This window comes from Exophiala viscosa, assembly GCF_022695815.1.
Source record: "Exophiala viscosa unplaced genomic scaffold EDD37scaffold_15, whole genome shotgun sequence".
In the NCBI taxonomy this organism is placed as follows: domain Eukaryota; kingdom Fungi; phylum Ascomycota; class Eurotiomycetes; order Chaetothyriales; family Herpotrichiellaceae; genus Exophiala; species Exophiala viscosa.
In genome coordinates, this window is record NW_026944367.1 from 437110 (window position 1) to 453740 (window position 16631).

At 52.2% G+C, this 16631-nt stretch overlaps 6 protein-coding genes across 6 annotated transcripts; 4 read left to right on the plus strand and 2 right to left on the minus strand.

Moving 5' to 3' along the window:
- The first annotated feature begins 328 nt into the window (after positions 1–328).
- Positions 329–1122, plus strand: EDD37DRAFT_197379 (uncharacterized protein). The gene has a single exon (XM_062810152.1). It carries the CDS (start codon positions 430–432, stop codon positions 853–855), a length of 426 nt encoding a protein of 141 aa, XP_062665794.1. The 5' UTR covers positions 329–429; the 3' UTR covers positions 856–1122.
- Positions 1123–3598, plus strand: EDD37DRAFT_197380 (uncharacterized protein). The gene is made up of 3 exons (XM_062810153.1): positions 1123–2950; positions 3004–3485; positions 3552–3598. The coding sequence occupies exons 1-2, from the start codon at positions 1389–1391 to the stop codon at positions 3251–3253; spliced, it is 1812 nt and encodes a 603-aa protein (XP_062665795.1). The 5' UTR covers positions 1123–1388; the 3' UTR covers positions 3254–3485; positions 3552–3598.
- Positions 3599–4477: 879 nt separating this feature from the next.
- Positions 4478–7882, plus strand: EDD37DRAFT_197402 (GATA transcription factor LreA). The gene is made up of 2 exons (XM_062810154.1): positions 4478–7462; positions 7539–7882. Exons 1-2 carry the CDS (start codon positions 4610–4612, stop codon positions 7788–7790), a joined length of 3105 nt encoding a protein of 1034 aa, XP_062665796.1. The 5' UTR covers positions 4478–4609; the 3' UTR covers positions 7791–7882.
- Positions 7883–8559: 677 nt separating this feature from the next.
- Positions 8560–10564, minus strand: EDD37DRAFT_698328 (uncharacterized protein; the record flags this gene model as incomplete). The annotated part of the gene is made up of 3 exons (XM_062820179.1): positions 8560–9456; positions 9583–9619; positions 9642–10564. The coding sequence occupies 3 exons, from the start codon at positions 10562–10564 to the stop codon at positions 8560–8562; spliced, it is 1857 nt and encodes a 618-aa protein (XP_062665797.1).
- A 1716-nt stretch (positions 10565–12280) lies between these two features.
- EDD37DRAFT_197422 (ras family protein) lies at positions 12281–13704 on the plus strand. Its single transcript, XM_062810155.1, has 3 exons — positions 12281–12762; positions 12813–13270; positions 13324–13704. Exons 1-3 carry the CDS (start codon positions 12668–12670, stop codon positions 13581–13583), a joined length of 813 nt encoding a protein of 270 aa, XP_062665798.1. The 5' UTR covers positions 12281–12667; the 3' UTR covers positions 13584–13704.
- Positions 13705–14253: 549 nt separating this feature from the next.
- On the minus strand, positions 14254–16601 carry EDD37DRAFT_642543 (uncharacterized protein). Its single transcript, XM_062817370.1, has 2 exons — positions 16453–16601; positions 14254–16394 (listed from the first exon to the last, which is right to left on the minus strand). Exons 1-2 carry the CDS (start codon positions 16542–16544, stop codon positions 14387–14389), a joined length of 2100 nt encoding a protein of 699 aa, XP_062665799.1. The 5' UTR covers positions 16545–16601; the 3' UTR covers positions 14254–14386.
- Between the last annotated feature and the right edge of the window lie 30 nt (positions 16602–16631).

The following is a 16631-nucleotide window of genomic DNA, read 5'->3' on the forward strand; positions in this document are numbered from 1 at the left end:
GACCCGCCGGACCCGGGGTCTTAGTGCTGGCGTCAAAAGCCACATTTAGCATGGAGTTGTGGGATCTGTCATGCTGTGGACCCACATGATCTTTGCAATCATGCAATGTATTCTACTCGATGTGTATGAATATATCTTGGGTTCCAGGCGCCTAGAGAAAATGCGAACGAACACGCTGCAAGTACATGCTTCAGGCTCACCACATCAAGATGTCATGTACTGAGAATTATATTCACCTAAAGTCGCGTTCTATGATCCGTCAGACTGGGGAGTTGTGAATCTTTAAGGGCAGAAACAAGCTTAAATGGTCAATGTACCAATCATGGTTGAGGTCTCATTTATGCGTGTAACGAACCTGCGGTTTTGCTTTCCCAGGTATTTTTTCTAAGTACGGCCCCTCTTTCATTGACATTGCTCTTTTTGCATCGCATGTCATGCAGAGAACCGATCCATCAGATGCCTCTTGATCTTCTCTCAGGCTCCTTGTCCTTCACTCTCTTTGCGGACAACTTCAAGATCAAGCATGCCCACCCAGCTCGACTCCTTCAACTGTCCTTTGGCCCATGGGTCCGTCCTGCATCTCCCTCAAAGCCCTCCCTCCTCACGATTCTTCTCGTGGCCCTATTTCCTGTTTTACCCTGTCCTGTCTCCTTCGTCTGGCTTGTTGCTGCTGTTGTCGCACTCCATTTCTATTATTTCCCACTGCAGCCTTTCCCTTCTCTCGCTCCTCTTGGTGTTTTGTTATCCACCACCCATCATCTCTCCCCCCAACTGTCTGTCAGAGTCCTGGTTGTTCCGCTTCTGGCCTTTCTGCATTCATTACCTTTGTCGTTCGTCGTGAATAATTGCTGGTGACCCTTTTGCCATCTCGAATACCTTTATATGTCTACCTTTCCCTCTTTCTAATCTTGCTCTTTCTTCCTCTCTTTTTCATCGGGTTTCCTTCATCTTGCTCGTCGTCTTGCAGCCTTTTTTCCGTCATAGCTTGCCTTTCAACCTCTTCTTCGAAATTGATGTTCCTCACGGTCGCCGTCACGCTTTTTGATGGTCACAACCTCGACACTAACTTTCCGCTAATAAATGCTCATTCCATTCGGTGTTTCCCACCACCGTGAAGTATTGGAGGTCATACCAATTCACATCACGTCCCACGTTACTTCATTTTCACCTTCGACACTGTCGCGTCATCAACTGGACTTGACTGTCTACATCGCCACGCGCTTTTATAATTCTTTATCACGGGAAGAAACAACCCATCAAGTCACTCAGCTTGCATCATAAATTCTTGCGCGGCCCAAACTCACTGTCGTCGTCGAATGAACTGTTCGTGGTGTTGTGAGAGCCTGTCTTGTGCAGGTCTGCTGAGTCAGCAGATTGCAGGGTGAAAAATGGAGGCGGGAGATGGGAGAAGTTCCTCCAATGACCTGTCCAGCGCACCACCAAGCGATGCTGAGAGTACACCGGGACCCCTGACTTATCTAACAAAACCTCACGGCATCCATGTCTCTGGCAAGAATGGTGTCATAGGTGCACCTACGGGCTTACCTCAGGGGACTGCCCTGCCGACGACGCAGCCTGAAGTCAAGGTCAAAAGACAACGAAAGAAAAAAGACCCCAATGCTCCTGCCGAGCCTGAAAAAGAGAGAAAGAAACGCGCTCCTGCTAAACCTCGAGTGACCTCTGGTACCACTGCGCCATCTCGCAAGAAGCCCAAGCTTGAGCCATCAGACCAAAGCAGCACCATCCATATCCCTCAGCCACAAGTATCAACCTTGCAGTCGTCCACATTGATACAGCCAGTATCCTTCTCTCCGTCAATGCCTTCCGAATCACGGGTTGATAACCCTGTCAAATCTACCGACTCTGCCATGTCAAGGCCCGACACTATGCTACGCCCTCAAGTTCCCTCCAATCAGGCTTATGACTATCCTCCTCCCGTCTCAACCCCTACGATCACATCACGCTCATCAAGCATGTACGACCCCATCAGATCTGTAACAATCCAACGAACAATTTCCTCTCTTCCGCCCGCGCAAACCACACTGCACCCTGCTCAAACTCCTCCTCGCCCAACCTACAATCCGAGCACCTCCCCAGCCATTTCGGGCATCATCGATCATCCACCGCCACCAGGCCCGTCTATCTCCACGATCACATCGCTAGTCAATCATTCAAAACCAGAGCCGATTCAAAGCCAGCCCAACGGGAAGATCGTTAATTCGCCTTACACGACCGTTGTTTCGTCCACCACGGAAGGTGGTCCCATGATTCTGGACCAGGCTCCCCCAAAGAAGTCTGCTCCAATCAAGAAGACTCCTTCCGAGACCCCAACACGCGCCACATCACCCAAACCCGCTCGGGCGAAAGAGCAACCCCCTCCACCACCGCCAGGATCAGGCCTGCTTTCCATGAGCTTGTTCGGCGGTGATTCTGGAGCCGACTCTCAGAAGGATGCCAAAGGACCGAATATCGTTCTTCATGTTGATCTTAAAGACCCGAGCAATCGAGTGATCAATTTCGCCCGCATGGCCGAAGAAAAGTATGGCTTTGCCGCCCTATATCCCCGTCAGGCCGCCCAAAAAGAACGACTGGCTAAGGTAGCGGCTGCTGGTGCCGCGCTGGAACGGTCAGCCTCAGGCAGCAAGGCGGGAGGCACTTCTGCCGGTGATAGTGGTGAAGAAGATCTTAGTGTCGACATTGACCGAGACTCGGATAATGATGGAGACGTGGCCATGTCGGGGCTCAACGGTCAAGAGGCGGCAAACAGCGGCACTGATGCAGCTGAACCCAAACGTCGCCGCAGAAGGAAGGTGGAAGAATACGATCAAGATGATCCGTTCGTCGACGACAGCGAAATGCTCTGGGAAGCCCAGGCGGCAGCTAGCAAAGATGGATTCTTTGTGTATTGCGGACCCCTCGTCCCAGAGGGCGAGAAGCCTGCGGTCGAAAGGTATGATCCCGCACCATTCAGAGTTTTGCCCTCATCACTGACATTGAGTACAGAGCGGACGGAACCATCAAGCGCGGACGAGGTCGAGGTAGAGGCGGAGGTCCTGGCTCACGAGGCGGGAGGGCTGCTGCAAGTACTACTGAAAAGGGCGCTGGACGTACTACCGGTGCTGGAGCTCGGGGCGGCGGGGTCACTCGAAAACCTCGAATCACCAAAGCTGACCGAGCACAAATGGAGACGGAGAAGATTCAACGAGAAAAGATGGCCACACTTGTTGCCAAACCGGCAGCATATCCCAGCTGAGATGCCGACATGTTGATCTCTTATGACCTTGTATTTGCATAGTCAAATTTCCCGGGCTGCAACAGGCACTCTTTGTTGTTGGAGCATAGCGTAGCACCATTGATGAGCTGAAGCGATACTCATCCACTGCAATGGGGAACTGTATTCTCAAGGTCATCGAAGCTTGATGACTGTCATGATCACACTAGAACCAAAACGACATTTTGATCTCCAACAAACCATTCTTCTCAAGGCATGATGAGGCTCTGTTGTGTAAAGTCCCCGCAAAGGCCGTGCCTCTTGCTGACGTTAGCGGTAGTAACAATGCCACAGCGTGTCCCCTCTGAACCACGTCACCTTGCATGGCTATCACGAGGGAACGCAGGGAAAAGAGGCGGATGGCCTAAGGGGCGCCACTTCTCGACCGCCGACTGTACTAGTCCTGTAGAGTGACAGTTTCCGATGCGGATACAGATTCAATTCTTGCCGACTGTCCCCCGTCCTGCCGGATGAAGCTAGAGATGGCAGTATGAACTCTCATTATTCAAGGGACACTGGACAAGGTACTGAGGTACTGTATTCCCGGGATACGTACCAACATGTCTTTCAACAGGATACCCTGAATTGTCTACGTTCGCTGCAACATGTCATGCGTGCTGCTGCTGATCGGGTACTGTGGTAGATTTCTAGCTCGGTGGGTGAGAACGAAAGTGGTAAGCACGGTCCACGTAGCATGGCACAATTTCCCAGGGATGTCGCCTTTGCCCGCTAATCACGGCACAGATGACAGACCCTTTAACTGGAGTCTGTGAGGCTGTGGGTGTGGGAAAGGACCGGCGAATCCCAATCCCATTCGGGCTTTTTCCATAGTTCGATCTTTGGCATCGTTGGTGCACAAGTGGTTCCTGGGATTTCCCCTTCGCTTCCCGCTTCTCGGACTGCCTGCCACCACTGGTTCCAACCGGCACCTGCACCTGCGCCTGCACCCTGCCAAAAGGGACCTCGCTCGCGACCCTTCGCCTGCGCCTACACTAACGTCCTATCTGGACGTCCAACTGATTAATTCTCGTTCACCAACGACCACGTTTCGCACACATCCCACCTGCGCTTGATTGCCGCGTGCACATTTCTGCACCTTGCGGACAGCCTCTTGATCCACGCACCATCGACTAGTCCATCTCTCGGCAAGCATGCGGTCGCCAGCAGTGCGCCAACTGCCTCCGCATCACTGGACATATCCGTCCTGAACGCAGCTCGACTGCCCGCAGAAACCTACCGTACTTTCTTCAGCCTCAGCGTGCGTATACGGCGTCGTGACACATCTTTGCAAATTCAGTCCGCATGATAAGAAAGAGGAAGTAAGAAAAACAAGCCATCATGGATGGCATGCATGGTTTTTATGGCCAAGGCTATCCAGTCATGGACCCGCAAGCTTCCATGGACGGATACGCGCAGGATGATGGTATAAACAACACTATCGCACCCGGGTCCATGGATACGACAGGCCTTAGCCATGCACAAACTCTCCACCAGATCATCAGCCAAAACAATGAAGCGCTCATGCGCCAGCGGAACACTTTTCAACCGGACTATCGTCAGGGTACTCATGGTACTCAGGACCGCAGTCGCAGAGCCTCGATGCTCGAGTTTGGCGTTCCAGTAAATGGCGGCAACCTAGCCAACTTCCAGTTCGACCCGAACCCGAACGAGGCTGATATGTCCATGTCCAACACCGTGTCCAATATGTTACCAATGCAAAAGAGTGTAGGACCCCGAAGAGTCAGATCCAAGGAGGACTTGTCCCTCAGCACCCGCTTCTCTCAAATGAATACTAACTTTGACCTATCCGGCGTCGACACATTCGGCCCAGGTGTGTTGGGCAGTACATCTGCAGGGGTCGAACCATCATCGGCTTTTATGGACATGTCAATGGATTTTGACCCCATGGCAGCAATCACAAATCCTGCTACGCAAATCAATGACTCCATGCTCTGCGATTCACCTATGGACCAAAGCTTCACGATGTCCTATCAGCCTTCCGGTCACGATCCAGGGGGTGGCTCGATGAACACGCACATGAACAACCCAATGGCTGCTATGGCGCCACCTATGCACAACATCTCTCAAGCATTCCAGAATCCACCTCAGCAGATGAGCAGGCAAACCCCCATCCCAACATCGGTCTCGATGGCGACGGGCACAGCATCGGCAATGGCTTCACCCGCGCATGTCCCGAACTCGAGCTCCAGAAGGCAATCTGGGGATCTGCCAGCACCCTTCTCCGGCAATGGCAATAGGACTCTAGACGCGAGGCCTATGAACCCGCCGGGCTTACCCCATATGCCCCAAGTACAAGGTCCGCAACCTCAACCGTCCAAGTTCGCAAATGCATATTCCTCTAGTGGGTTCGACATGCTTGGGGTATTGATGCGAGTTGCGACCAGGCCAAATCCCCAGATCAATATCGGTCCTGTCGATTTGTCCTGCGCCTTCGTGGTGTGTGACCTCGACAAGTTCGACCTGCCCATCGTCTATTGCTCTGAAATGTTTGAAAGGTTGACCGGCTACACAAAGCATGAAATCCTTGGTCGGAACTGTCGCTTCCTGCAGGCTCCTGATGGCAAAGTGCAGTCGGGAATAAAGAGGAAATACGTGGATGACAACTCGGTCCTCTATCTCAAAAATCAAATTGCCAGACGGCAAGAAGGGCAATTAAGCTTGATCAATTACCGTAAAGGTGGTCAACCATTCATGAACCTACTAACGATGATTCCCATTCAATTTGATTCTGAGGACTTCAAGTTTTATGTTGGTTTTCAGGTGGACCTCGTAGAGCAACCAGGCTCTGTTTCCAGGAGAAATCCGGACGGGAGCTACGAGATCAACTACAACCGAAGTGCTCTCCCTGCCTACACTCTCCCGGCACCTCCAGATCCAAGTCAAGGAATCCATGACTTGGCGCAGGGCCAAACGGTTCCAAGAGACCAAGTATCCAAAGTTTTGACCACTCTCGGTCGTGGCGACAGTGAGCTTTCAAAAGGACTCTGGGATAAAATCCTCTTGGAGAACACTGATGATGTTGTGCATGTTCTGTCTCTCAAGGGACTTTTCTTGTACCTTTCACCCGCTTGCCGAAGGGTTCTTGAGTATGACGCCGGTGAACTGGTTGGTACCGCATTGTCGAGCGTGTGCCACCCCAGCGACATCGTGCCGGTAACTCGAGAATTGAAGGATTCTTCTAATGGAAGCCCCGTAAATGTCGTCTACCGAATTCGGAGGAAGTATAGTGGCTACACTTGGTTCGAAGCACACGGCGGTCTGCACACAGAACAAGGGAAAGGCAAAAAATGCATCATTCTTGTCGGCCGGGAGAGGCCCGTCTATGCGCTGGATCGTAACGACCTCTCGTCAGAAGGAGGAACGGGTGAAAGTGAATTGTGGTCAAAGATTTCAACTGCAGGAATGTTCCTGCATGTCTCTTCTACTTCTCGAGTCATGCTTGACCGGCTTCCTGAGGATCTGATGGGTACCAGCCTGCAAAGCCTGATGAGACCAGATTCTCGGAAAGAGTTCGCACGCATGCTTGAGATGGCGAGAACTGGAGAGAAAGTGGCATTCCGGCACGACCTCCAAAACCGTCGTGGTCAAGTCTTACATGCACAGACAACCATTTACCCAGGCGATGCTCGACCAGGATACAAGCCAACGTTCTTGCTCGCCCAGACAAGATTACTTAAGATGACACGTGCTGCTCTCTTGAGCCAGAAGTCAACCTCACAATCACCGCGGACCGATCAAGCGTCTATGGGCTCCGCGACTCCGGCCACAAACGCATCTGGACGGTCCGGAACTTTGCGGCACGATTCTTCCACGTCTCTCTCCTCCGATAATCCCGACGGCCCTATAACTCAGGCAGGCAGCCAGGGACTTCCCCTCGGAAACCAAGACGAGGCGTTGGCATCCGAAGATAATGTTTTCGACGAGTTGAAGACAACCCGAAGTTCAAGTTGGCAATTTGAGCTGCGGCAAATGGAACGTCAAAATCGTATCCTGTCCGAAGAACTGCAGGGGTTGCTTAGTCGCAAGAAAAAGAGGAAGAGGAGAAAAGGCCTTGGACAGCTAGAAAAAGACTGTGCCAATTGTCATACCAGGGTCACCCCTGAGTGGAGGAGAGGTCCAAGCGGAAACCGTGACTTGTGTAACAGCTGCGGACTTCGGTGGGCGAAACAGGTAAGTCACTCCTAATCCGGCCTCGAACACATGTCAAGAAAACATCAATTGAAGCTGACCTGAAACTCACATGCAGAATGGCCGAGTATCCCCTCGAAAGAGCTCGAGTCACGGTGATAGAGGGTCTACTTCGCCTGCTCAAGTACCACGCGGCAAGTCGGGTGACATTAAGTCCACCGATGGCTCTGCAGCAGCAAACACCATTGGACCTCTTACGGCACTACAAGGAGTACAACCGAAGCAGGATGATCAGATGTGGCGAGGACCAATGCCACCCAAGATCGAAGAAGGCGACGAGCCTCCTCATCCAAATGTGCTGCCAACCTGAGAGAACCCGATGAGGTTAGATTTTTTCCGACTGCATATGCCTTGCACGGTAACTGTGCCCGGCTCTCAGGTACACCCAGGTCCAGCTGAACGGAATGGAGACCTCGTGGGAGGCCAAGTAATGAGGCCCGAATACCTGCCCCGGGGCACTCTGTCATGGGTCCGAGCACAGCGTGGCCCTGCAGATGCCTGCGCACAGGTCAGGCTCATTACGGCGAGGAGCGGCATCGCCTTCGCCACGAAGTTCTTTCTGCAGCAACTTCGTCAGCGTGAGTCTTGGCAGCAAGAACTGCCATTTAAAAAGGTCTACGAAAAGACAGGGCACGTGCCTTGTCCGTGGATCCCAGCCTTTGGGTTCACTGTGTTCACATCACCTGGACCAGGATCCCACGATACAAATATGCTGTGGGTGGAGACAGGACTCTCGAGCGAGGGACATCACGTCTGCATTCTATTTACTTTCGCTGCACGAACACAAACTTAGGCAACCTATACAGCCCGGGTGTTCTCTGTTGGATTACGGTAGGGTATGCATGCTGTTTTACGGTATCCCCTGCGGTGGCCAGAGGTGATGAGCTCGGACTTGCAGTACTCGTTTGAGGTCGCTCGCAGGTCGGTCATGACGGACTGATGTTAACGAATTTCTTTATGATGAATATGCAAATGGGCTATATGTTGTGAGGGTGTTATCAACATGAGGGAAGATCTTATATACATTTGAACGGTCGGCGACCAAGTTGATTAGGTGCCTAGAAGATGATAGGCAAGTATCATATCCAATTGTCGACATTACCATACTTGGAAGCTGTCCCCAGTGTTCTTGTTGACGTTGGCGTACCCTTGTCCGACTCCAGAATCCAAACCCCATTTCGCCGACGCAATTGGACTCGTTGCCCCGCAGCATGTGTGATAATACTACTTACTCGATTTGAATCCTGGTCATTGGATGGGAAGATCGTGTTGGAGAATGAAAAGGCAGGAGTTGACTTGCTTATGTTTTGGCCAACGGTCGGCAAACCACCAGCATAGCGGAATAACAGAGGTAAAGTGGACTCTTTCCAGAGGGCCATCTTCTGGGTGTGGGTGGCAATGATGGTCAGGGTCAAAGCTGCCAGACCCAGCGCGACGAGTGATAGAGGGTAGGCGATCCAAGCCCAGCGGACGGTGATGATTGACTGAGTGCGGAGCGCGGTGCCGGCTGTCGTTGTGTTTTGCAGGGTCTGGAAGGCTCCTGTCAACGCGTCGGCAACGCCTTCTGCTACGAAGGTGAAATTGTCGGCTGTGTCGATTGCTTGTTGGCCTGCGGAGGACCAGGGGCTGGATACTTGCGTGAAGCCCGTGGCGTCGAAGGTGTAGGAGTGAGAGGGGTCAGTGGCGTCGAAGTAGCCTGCTTGTGCGTAGGTGGTGTTGCCTTCTAACGCGGTGCGGAGAGCTTGAATAAGGAGTTGAGCGTGGCCTTCGGTGTTTGTGGCGCTGTCGAGGACGGAGAAGGTTGTTTTGTTCACCGTGGCGGTCCAGCCGGGGGTCTCAGGGGAGACGGTGCCGTAGGAGGTGAAGACGCGAGTTGAGATGAGACTGCCGGAACGGACTTTGTGTTCATGGTGCGGACGCAGGGTGTTAGGGCGCATTGTGTGGCGCGTTGGATGAGGATCTGGGATGAGTTTGGGCTCAGGATCGTGTCAAGGGAGCCCATTGCGAAGAGTGGGGCGGGCAGGCCTGCGAAGGTCGAGTTCGTCCAGGACCGTGACCAAAGGCTGTTGAGGGACGGATCGATGTTCAGAGGCCGGACCGACCTTCGTGGATAGGACAGTGTCCATTGCACTTCGTCGCCTGGAATGAGGGATAGAGTTACATCGACGAGAGGGAATTCCCATTCGGAAAGGAGTAGGAGGGTGTCCAGGACGAAGTGGTGGCGTTTTGGTTGCTCTGGGCGAAGTCTTGGAGGTGGGCTGTGAGGTTGATGTTGTAAATATCGCCTGAGACCGTTGCATGGTCGGTCATGTCCTCGCAGATGCTGCACATGCCGAGGGTGTTGTAAGCTGGCCAAGTGCAGTTTCCGGATGAGCATATGGGGCTAGGGATGGCCCCTGATGCGCCACCAAGTGTTCCGATGAGGGCGGTCATGGATAGGCGCGAACCGCCCAGATTGCTGGTGACGGTTTCGTCGTAGGATATTGGTGTTCGGATTGTGGCCGGATCAGAGATTATGGGGACGTTTCGCACTTCAAGGGTGACAAGTTGTTGGAGGAATGGCTCGAAGCCCAGGGGGAGAATGGTGATGAATGCGGCGGGAAGCGCCTGAAGGCTTCCGCGATATGTCATGATGAGGCGTAGAGAACCGTATGGACCTCGACTGGCCTCCTCAAACGAATCGACTGCGTCCAAAGAGCGTGGCTTCCCGATGAACCATAGCCATTTTTCTTGACGAATGGCAGCTGCAAGCACGATCATCAAACTGGCTTTGGCGATGGATGCGAGAAATGAGATGATTGCATTGATGGAAAGAGTGTCTGGTAAAGAGGGTACGGGCTGATTGTCGTATGCAAGAAGGACCGCTGCGATGGCTGACAAAATGCATAGACACAATGCAGTAGCCCCTACTTCCCATGCCCAGTTGTCCAGACTCAGTCGTGCTAACCTTGATGGTCCTTTTCGAATTGCTTGTAAAGGAACTGTAGTATGCGGAGCATAGCGACGGCTGAAGTCCTCGTCCGATCCAGACCTCTTCGGGAAGATGCTGTAGACTGCCACAGGCAGATCCTTCTCTGGTATCATGCTGCCTTATAGCAGCCTCGATAGAGACATGTACGTCTGGCGTGCAATGTCGCAGCCAAAGACCATGATATTTATCCCGTTAGACGGGTGGAAGGTATGGCTTGTAAGTATAAGAAAACCAGAAAATGAAAACTCACCATGCAAACAATACCGTGCAAAGAGACCATGGGGTCTCGTTGTTGGCAGTGTTGCTGACCTACCGTATGGTTCTCGTCTCCAGGCGGTGTTTCATGTCTGCTTGAACTCTGATATAGACAATTTTCGTGCGGCGTCAACCAACGTTAAGCGCTGAAGAACGTACCAAGGCGCTTCATATTCTGGCATACCTTGGGAAGGCCCGTTTGAGGCCGGAAACAGGCCGTCGAGTTGGTCGATTACAAACCCCCACCTTGAGGGCTACAAAAGCTCACCGCCATAGATTCGGCGATATGGCACTGAGTGCTCTGTGCCGAACACCAGAGCATGACCCGACCCGTGGGCAGAAGGGGAAAGGAGACCCGAACCGCCTCGTCCAACGGCTTCACACGTTCGTACGGAGTTCATGGACGTTAGGACACCAGGATCAGTGAGCCGGAAATGCAAGAAATGCCGTCGAGGTCGGAACGAAGAGAGTTTGTCTAGTGCAGCAAGCAGGAAACGTTTTGCACATGTGCAATATGGCATGTCTTGAACCGAAAGGGAAGGTAGATATGGTCATTGCTGAGGAGATCACGTTGATCAGCCAAATACCCCTTGAGCAGTACGTAAGGGGACGAATTGTATGCATAAGATGGGGAGAAGATGATGTACGTAAAGATAAATGATAATGTTGTTACCTTGATCGCACGATAACGGGCAAGGATTTACCAGCATTACCACAGTCAAGAGAAGTGGTAAGTTTGATCGGAGTGCGCCGAGCAGCCCAACAGGTTGGTTCTGACAGGCATAATAAGACAGGGAGGGGGCGGGCACATGGGAGAAGTACGAAGCCTCAAGCCCGACGATCCTTGATGCCCAACCAGACGGTGCGAATTGGCTGCCCCCATTAAACGTTAGCCACTTGTAGCCACACCTAAGGAAACCGGTTTGGCTTCCCCGAAGAGTTAATTGCATCAAGCACAAACTACTCTCGCTTAAGCAGCCTCTAACAGCCTCATCATGCAACCACTTCGTTGCTATGATACATCGTATACAAACCCCATGCGACCGTTGCATCTCATGGTCGAACATCATTTCCCTATACAAGGCTTTACGAGATGATCACTCACGTTCCTGCTTCTGCTTGCCTTGTCGCAGTCTTCTGCTCGCCTCACCAGAATGACTTGCAAATACTATGGTATCATACCTAGGCGCAAAAGACCATCCCCCATATCGGCAGCAAAGGGTCTATCAGTGGAACCCTACCTAGGTACTCCGTACCTAACACTGTCTCTCCCCCTTGACAACTTGACCCCTGTCGTTAACTAACCAGCCTTCCGAAACTCTTCGACCTTTGCACCACAAATTCTCTCGCACTTCTCTTCCCACTCTACTCCCCTTTATCAAATCACACGACTAGGCCATTTGGCGATTTCTCTTTATCCCCGGTACTTGCATTTCCTTGCTGCAACTGCGCCCTGCATCTGCAACACCAAAGCGCATCATATCCCCGCTTACAGCCCTGCGACAATTGCGCATATCATCCTCGCCGGGTCCTTTGCTTATCATTGCAACATCCTGCTTCCCGAACCCTGCGCATCACTCTCACGGCCACCGAGTGCATTGATATCACACTGCTCTACCTATAATATTATCACAGGATCACCCGTCCCGAGCCTCCTGGCGCATTCCGAACAAAGTCTGTGCGCAACACCAACTGCGTGCCTGGCGCGAATTTAAATCCCGAGAAATCGAAAAAGGACAATATACTTTTATCCCACTGTCAAATTTACCCGCTTGACGTCGTGTCTGTGCGGTGATCTCGGCGAGGCTTTCGTCGCAGAGGGAAAAAGACCAGCTGCGACGTGCAGTGGTCCTTGGGAGGTCATATAAGGTCGCAAATTCCTGAACGAGTCTGAGTACTCTTCTGTCAGTGCCAATTACTTTGGCTCCACGAGCAGGCATCTGCTATCAGATATCTCTGTCATGGCAGACAAGATATCCATCACCATATGCGGTGATGGCGGTTGCGGCAAGTCCTCCATAACTCTTCGACTTGTTCGATCACAATGGACCTCAGAGTATGTCTGAAACTGCTCCTTCCCACCCTACATCATACTAATTCCCCTAGATACGATCCTACCATTGAAGATTCCTACTCAGTCACGCGCACCGTCGACGGTCTGAACTACTACCTATCCCTAACCGACACCGCCGGTCAAGAAGAATATCGAAGTCTATGGGCTGCCTCAAATCTACAGTCCGATGCTTTCCTCCTCGTTTACGACATCACCAATGCTGCCTCTCTGGAAGGGTTGTCATGGTTTCTCGACATGATCGACATTGAAGCAGAAAACAGGGAAGAAGAAAACAGCCGGCTACTAAGAGAAAGAGGTCCCAAGGTACGAGGTCGAAGGGACGAAGGTTGGAAGTTCCCTCCCATCAAGATCATGGCTGGCAACAAATGTGACCTGAAAGATGCCCGAGTCGTCAGTAGTAAGGTTGGCTGGGAGTATGCTAAGAGCAAGGGTTGTGGTTTTATGGAGACCAGCGCAAGAGAAATGGTCAATATCGAAGAAACATTTGCCTGTATGCAACCTCAACTCTCTTTGGTCTCTCGTCCTGCTAACACTCTTTCCCAGTGATCGTCCGTAGAGTGGTCGAAGCCAGAAGATCACACGGTGGTGGTCGTGAAAACACCCCTCAATATCCCACATATGGCGGCAAAGGTCATACCCCAAACGCCAGCGGTGCCGGGAGTTCAGCCTACCAGATACCCTCCTCGATGCAAACCAATCAACAATCCAATAATCCTAATACCCTCTCTATGGGCGAGAAGTCCGACTTCGAGGATGATGGCGGAAATGTGCCCTGGTGGAAAAAGATATTCTGTTGCCGTTGACCGGTAATGCTAGCGTTTGATGAGTGATCTCAACCCCGTATGTTGTGGCTGTACCTATACACCTCGACATGGGTCGGGCTACTCGATTATACTTCAAGAGGAGGATCTCACGCGGGAACCGGCAGGGTAGTCTGACCGAGGACGACCCCTGGTTGTACCACTGTGCTTGCGAAACCCGATTCGACGCACGACTTGCTGCATCCGACCGAAACAGGAATAATTGCACAAGGCTCTAGCCGATATGGACACGCCGACATGTGCAAATCCCACCGCGTGCTACTTATGGCCTCGCCGATGGGAGCGAACCGCTGGTACCACGTCAAGTCATACAACCCTCGAACAAGCGATCCAGCTTGTTGAAGACAAGTCGAACCACCATGACAAGAAGCTGGGTTCCTCGTGTCCTGGCTGCGATATGCGGATCATTTGTACCAATGCGAACGACACATATTCTGCTTGCGGATAGAAGGTGAAGGGATACAATATCAGAGCCGCACGGCCAAAAGTCATGACTGCCTCATCAGGCCTTGATTGGCCATGTCTATCTAGCGGGATATTAAGAGGGCGAGATTACTGTGGTGCATGAAGGTGTCTTCCGTGCCGCTTGATAGCGGCTATGAGGATGTACTCTATTGTACTAGTATATCCATTTACAGCAACTTTAGACACTATAAGATCAAGATATCTTAATTTGATCTGCTCACCATACTCTAAATGGAACGGACTTTTACCGATTGACTGTATTGCATAATCCCTGCCAAGTGCTCCAGCCATAGCTCATCCAGATAAGCCGAGATGCATGTTCAGGGGCTGAATCTCCCGAGACGGAAATTGGTTGGGACACGACAATTGGACACGGGAGGCCATGATTCTCTGAGGCTACTCATGTATTCACAGTCTCTGTCTTTGTTTCTCGGGATCGTACTGGGCGATGTATGCGGAAAAGGAGCGGTCTTCTGCTGCTGTTGAGGAAGAAAGGGGGGCATGATACTCGGCAGGTATGGCGGTAGAAGTAAGAGGTCATGGTCACAAGGCTGGCTGGCGGTAGTAGTGATGATGGTATTTGTAGTCGGGCTAATCAGGCCGAGCGTGTTCGTCTCTGCGTTTGTATGAGGTTCGAGTTTTGGATCAAGCATAACCACGGTCAGGCGGCGTGACTGCATCATAGGCAGATTGTGGTGGTGACTCATGTGTTGGATCTTCTGCATCTCGCGGGCGTCGGAGGGGTTGGGTGGTGTGTAGGGTCTTATTGTGTGCATCGTTGGCATGGTGCCCTTGTCCATATGCTCATGGGTGCGGTCATAGTTGTGGTTATGGTGGTAGGTTTTGTGCGCTTGGCTGTTGGGCCTCAATTTAAGTATATTCTGGACGACAAACGATGCAGTCTTCGCGTCCCAGAGACCGTCGCGAGAGTGGGCGATGCTGGGATGTGAGAATAGCTGTAAAGCGGATGATAGGGTTTGCGGGTTCGTTGTCTTCAGGCTGATGAAGTATAGTGCTGCTATGAGATTCGTGGAGAGGGTGTAGGTCCTGGGCGGGCTGGATGTTGGTTGACCTTTCGAGTGTGATAGGCCCAGGAGGGAAGTTATGCTGGACAGGGTGGTTTCCAGAGCGTTCTGGGAGTTCCGAAATTGTTGGCCTCCAGTACTGATGGGTAGGGCATTGGTGTCATGTGCCGGGGTTGACTGCGCAACGTCGTGCTCGAGGAACGGTGTTGACGATGGGTGAAGACATTCATCGGCCTTGATAGCTTGTGTAGGTTTGTGATTGGAAAGATAGTCGCTGAAAAGGTGCTGGAAGGAGTGGAAGTGTACTTGGCAGAGGAGGAGTTTCTGAGTGTCTAGCCGATGTTGGGCTGCGATTTCCGCGGTAGCTTTGACCTCTTGGGCGCCGGTGAGATCAGAGAGGGCTGCGGCGAATCTGTCGAATTGTGTGGCCAACGCGTAACGCTCGTACGGGAGGTTTGCAGGTAGCTCATCTTTTGTTCGTCCCCTGTGGCCGACCTGCTTGATGAGATAGTTTAGTGTCCAGTTCTGAAGCTTAGCCAATGTTCTCTCCGCTTGGGAGATGTCCGAGAAGTTATCTGGGACAAGGTCGACGACACCTCTTGATTCAGACTCAGACACTAAATTCAGCATTGGGGCGCGCCGGTCATCGAATGCACTGGCTTGGATGTCGAGATTGTGTAGCAACGTCGTGAGATGAACCATGAGTGGATCGTCATGGCTTTCTTCGTCGAGATGGGACTGCTTCAGCAACATCAGACCACGGTCGAGGTGCCATGTTGCCTTCTGCGAGTCTCCGAGGAGCGACTCGAAGGTGTAAAAAATCAAGCTGCAGATGAGTGCGACCTGAGCCGAGGCGTCGTTGCGGGAGAGATAGTTACGCAATTGTCGGTGGCATCTGGCGATCATGCTTGCGGTCTTTGCTGGGGTTGGTGTGGAGCGAGACTCGCCGTCACCCGCTGATGCTGGCTGAAAGTCTCCGCAAAGATAATCCTTGTGCAGCGAACTGAGTGCAACCAATGCATTACGGATGATGGGCTCATTGTGGCTGCGCTGGAGGATCAATTCTGTCCAGAGCGTCGGGTCAGTATACGTCGACAGTATCCACGATGCTTGACAGCAATAGTAGTGCAGAAGCTGGCGATCGGTTTGGCTACCGGGGATCTTGAAGGGAATGCTGTATGCTGCGATCCCTGACGTGGTGATGGCATTTGGCTTGATTGCTGCATAGCCGTCACATTTGCGGCCTGCGCGGAGACAGCGGCTGCATGATGGCCTTTGTTCGTCGCATTTGACCTTGCGCGTTCTGTGATGTCGAGTTAGTCATGGGGACTCTTTGGAAAACAGGATATGAGAAGACCTACTTGCAAGTCAAGCAGCCCGACCGGACCTTTGGCGTACTTTTGCGAACCCTCTTGGTCGAAGGTGTCGCTAGCTGGAGCAGAGTATTCGTCATCCATGAGGCGGCCTGTAGCCATGGCGCACTATTGAAGAGGCATACTTGATGATTGGGCACAAGCGCAAAGATGAGTTCAAAATGTCT

Coding starts and splice junctions, on each gene's coding strand:
- EDD37DRAFT_197379 (XM_062810152.1), top strand. CDS start 430: ATGTCATGCAGAGAACCGATCCATCAGATGCCTCTTGATCTTCTCTCA.
- EDD37DRAFT_642543 (XM_062817370.1), bottom strand. CDS start 16,544: ATGACGAATACTCTGCTCCAGCTAGCGACACCTTCGACCAAGAGGGTT. Junction 16,395..16,452: donor TCGGGCTGCTTGACTTGCAA/GTAGGTCTTCTC, acceptor TCGACATCACAG/AACGCGCAAGGTCAAATGCG.
- EDD37DRAFT_197402 (XM_062810154.1), top strand. CDS start 4,610: ATGGATGGCATGCATGGTTTTTATGGCCAAGGCTATCCAGTCATGGAC. Junction 7,463..7,538: donor GACTTCGGTGGGCGAAACAG/GTAAGTCACTCC, acceptor ACTCACATGCAG/AATGGCCGAGTATCCCCTCG.
- EDD37DRAFT_197380 (XM_062810153.1), top strand. CDS start 1,389: ATGGAGGCGGGAGATGGGAGAAGTTCCTCCAATGACCTGTCCAGCGCA. Junction 2,951..3,003: donor GAGAAGCCTGCGGTCGAAAG/GTATGATCCCGC, acceptor CATTGAGTACAG/AGCGGACGGAACCATCAAGC.
- EDD37DRAFT_197422 (XM_062810155.1), top strand. CDS start 12,668: ATGGCAGACAAGATATCCATCACCATATGCGGTGATGGCGGTTGCGGC. Junction 12,763..12,812: donor CGATCACAATGGACCTCAGA/GTATGTCTGAAA, acceptor TAATTCCCCTAG/ATACGATCCTACCATTGAAG. Junction 13,271..13,323: donor TATCGAAGAAACATTTGCCT/GTATGCAACCTC, acceptor ACTCTTTCCCAG/TGATCGTCCGTAGAGTGGTC.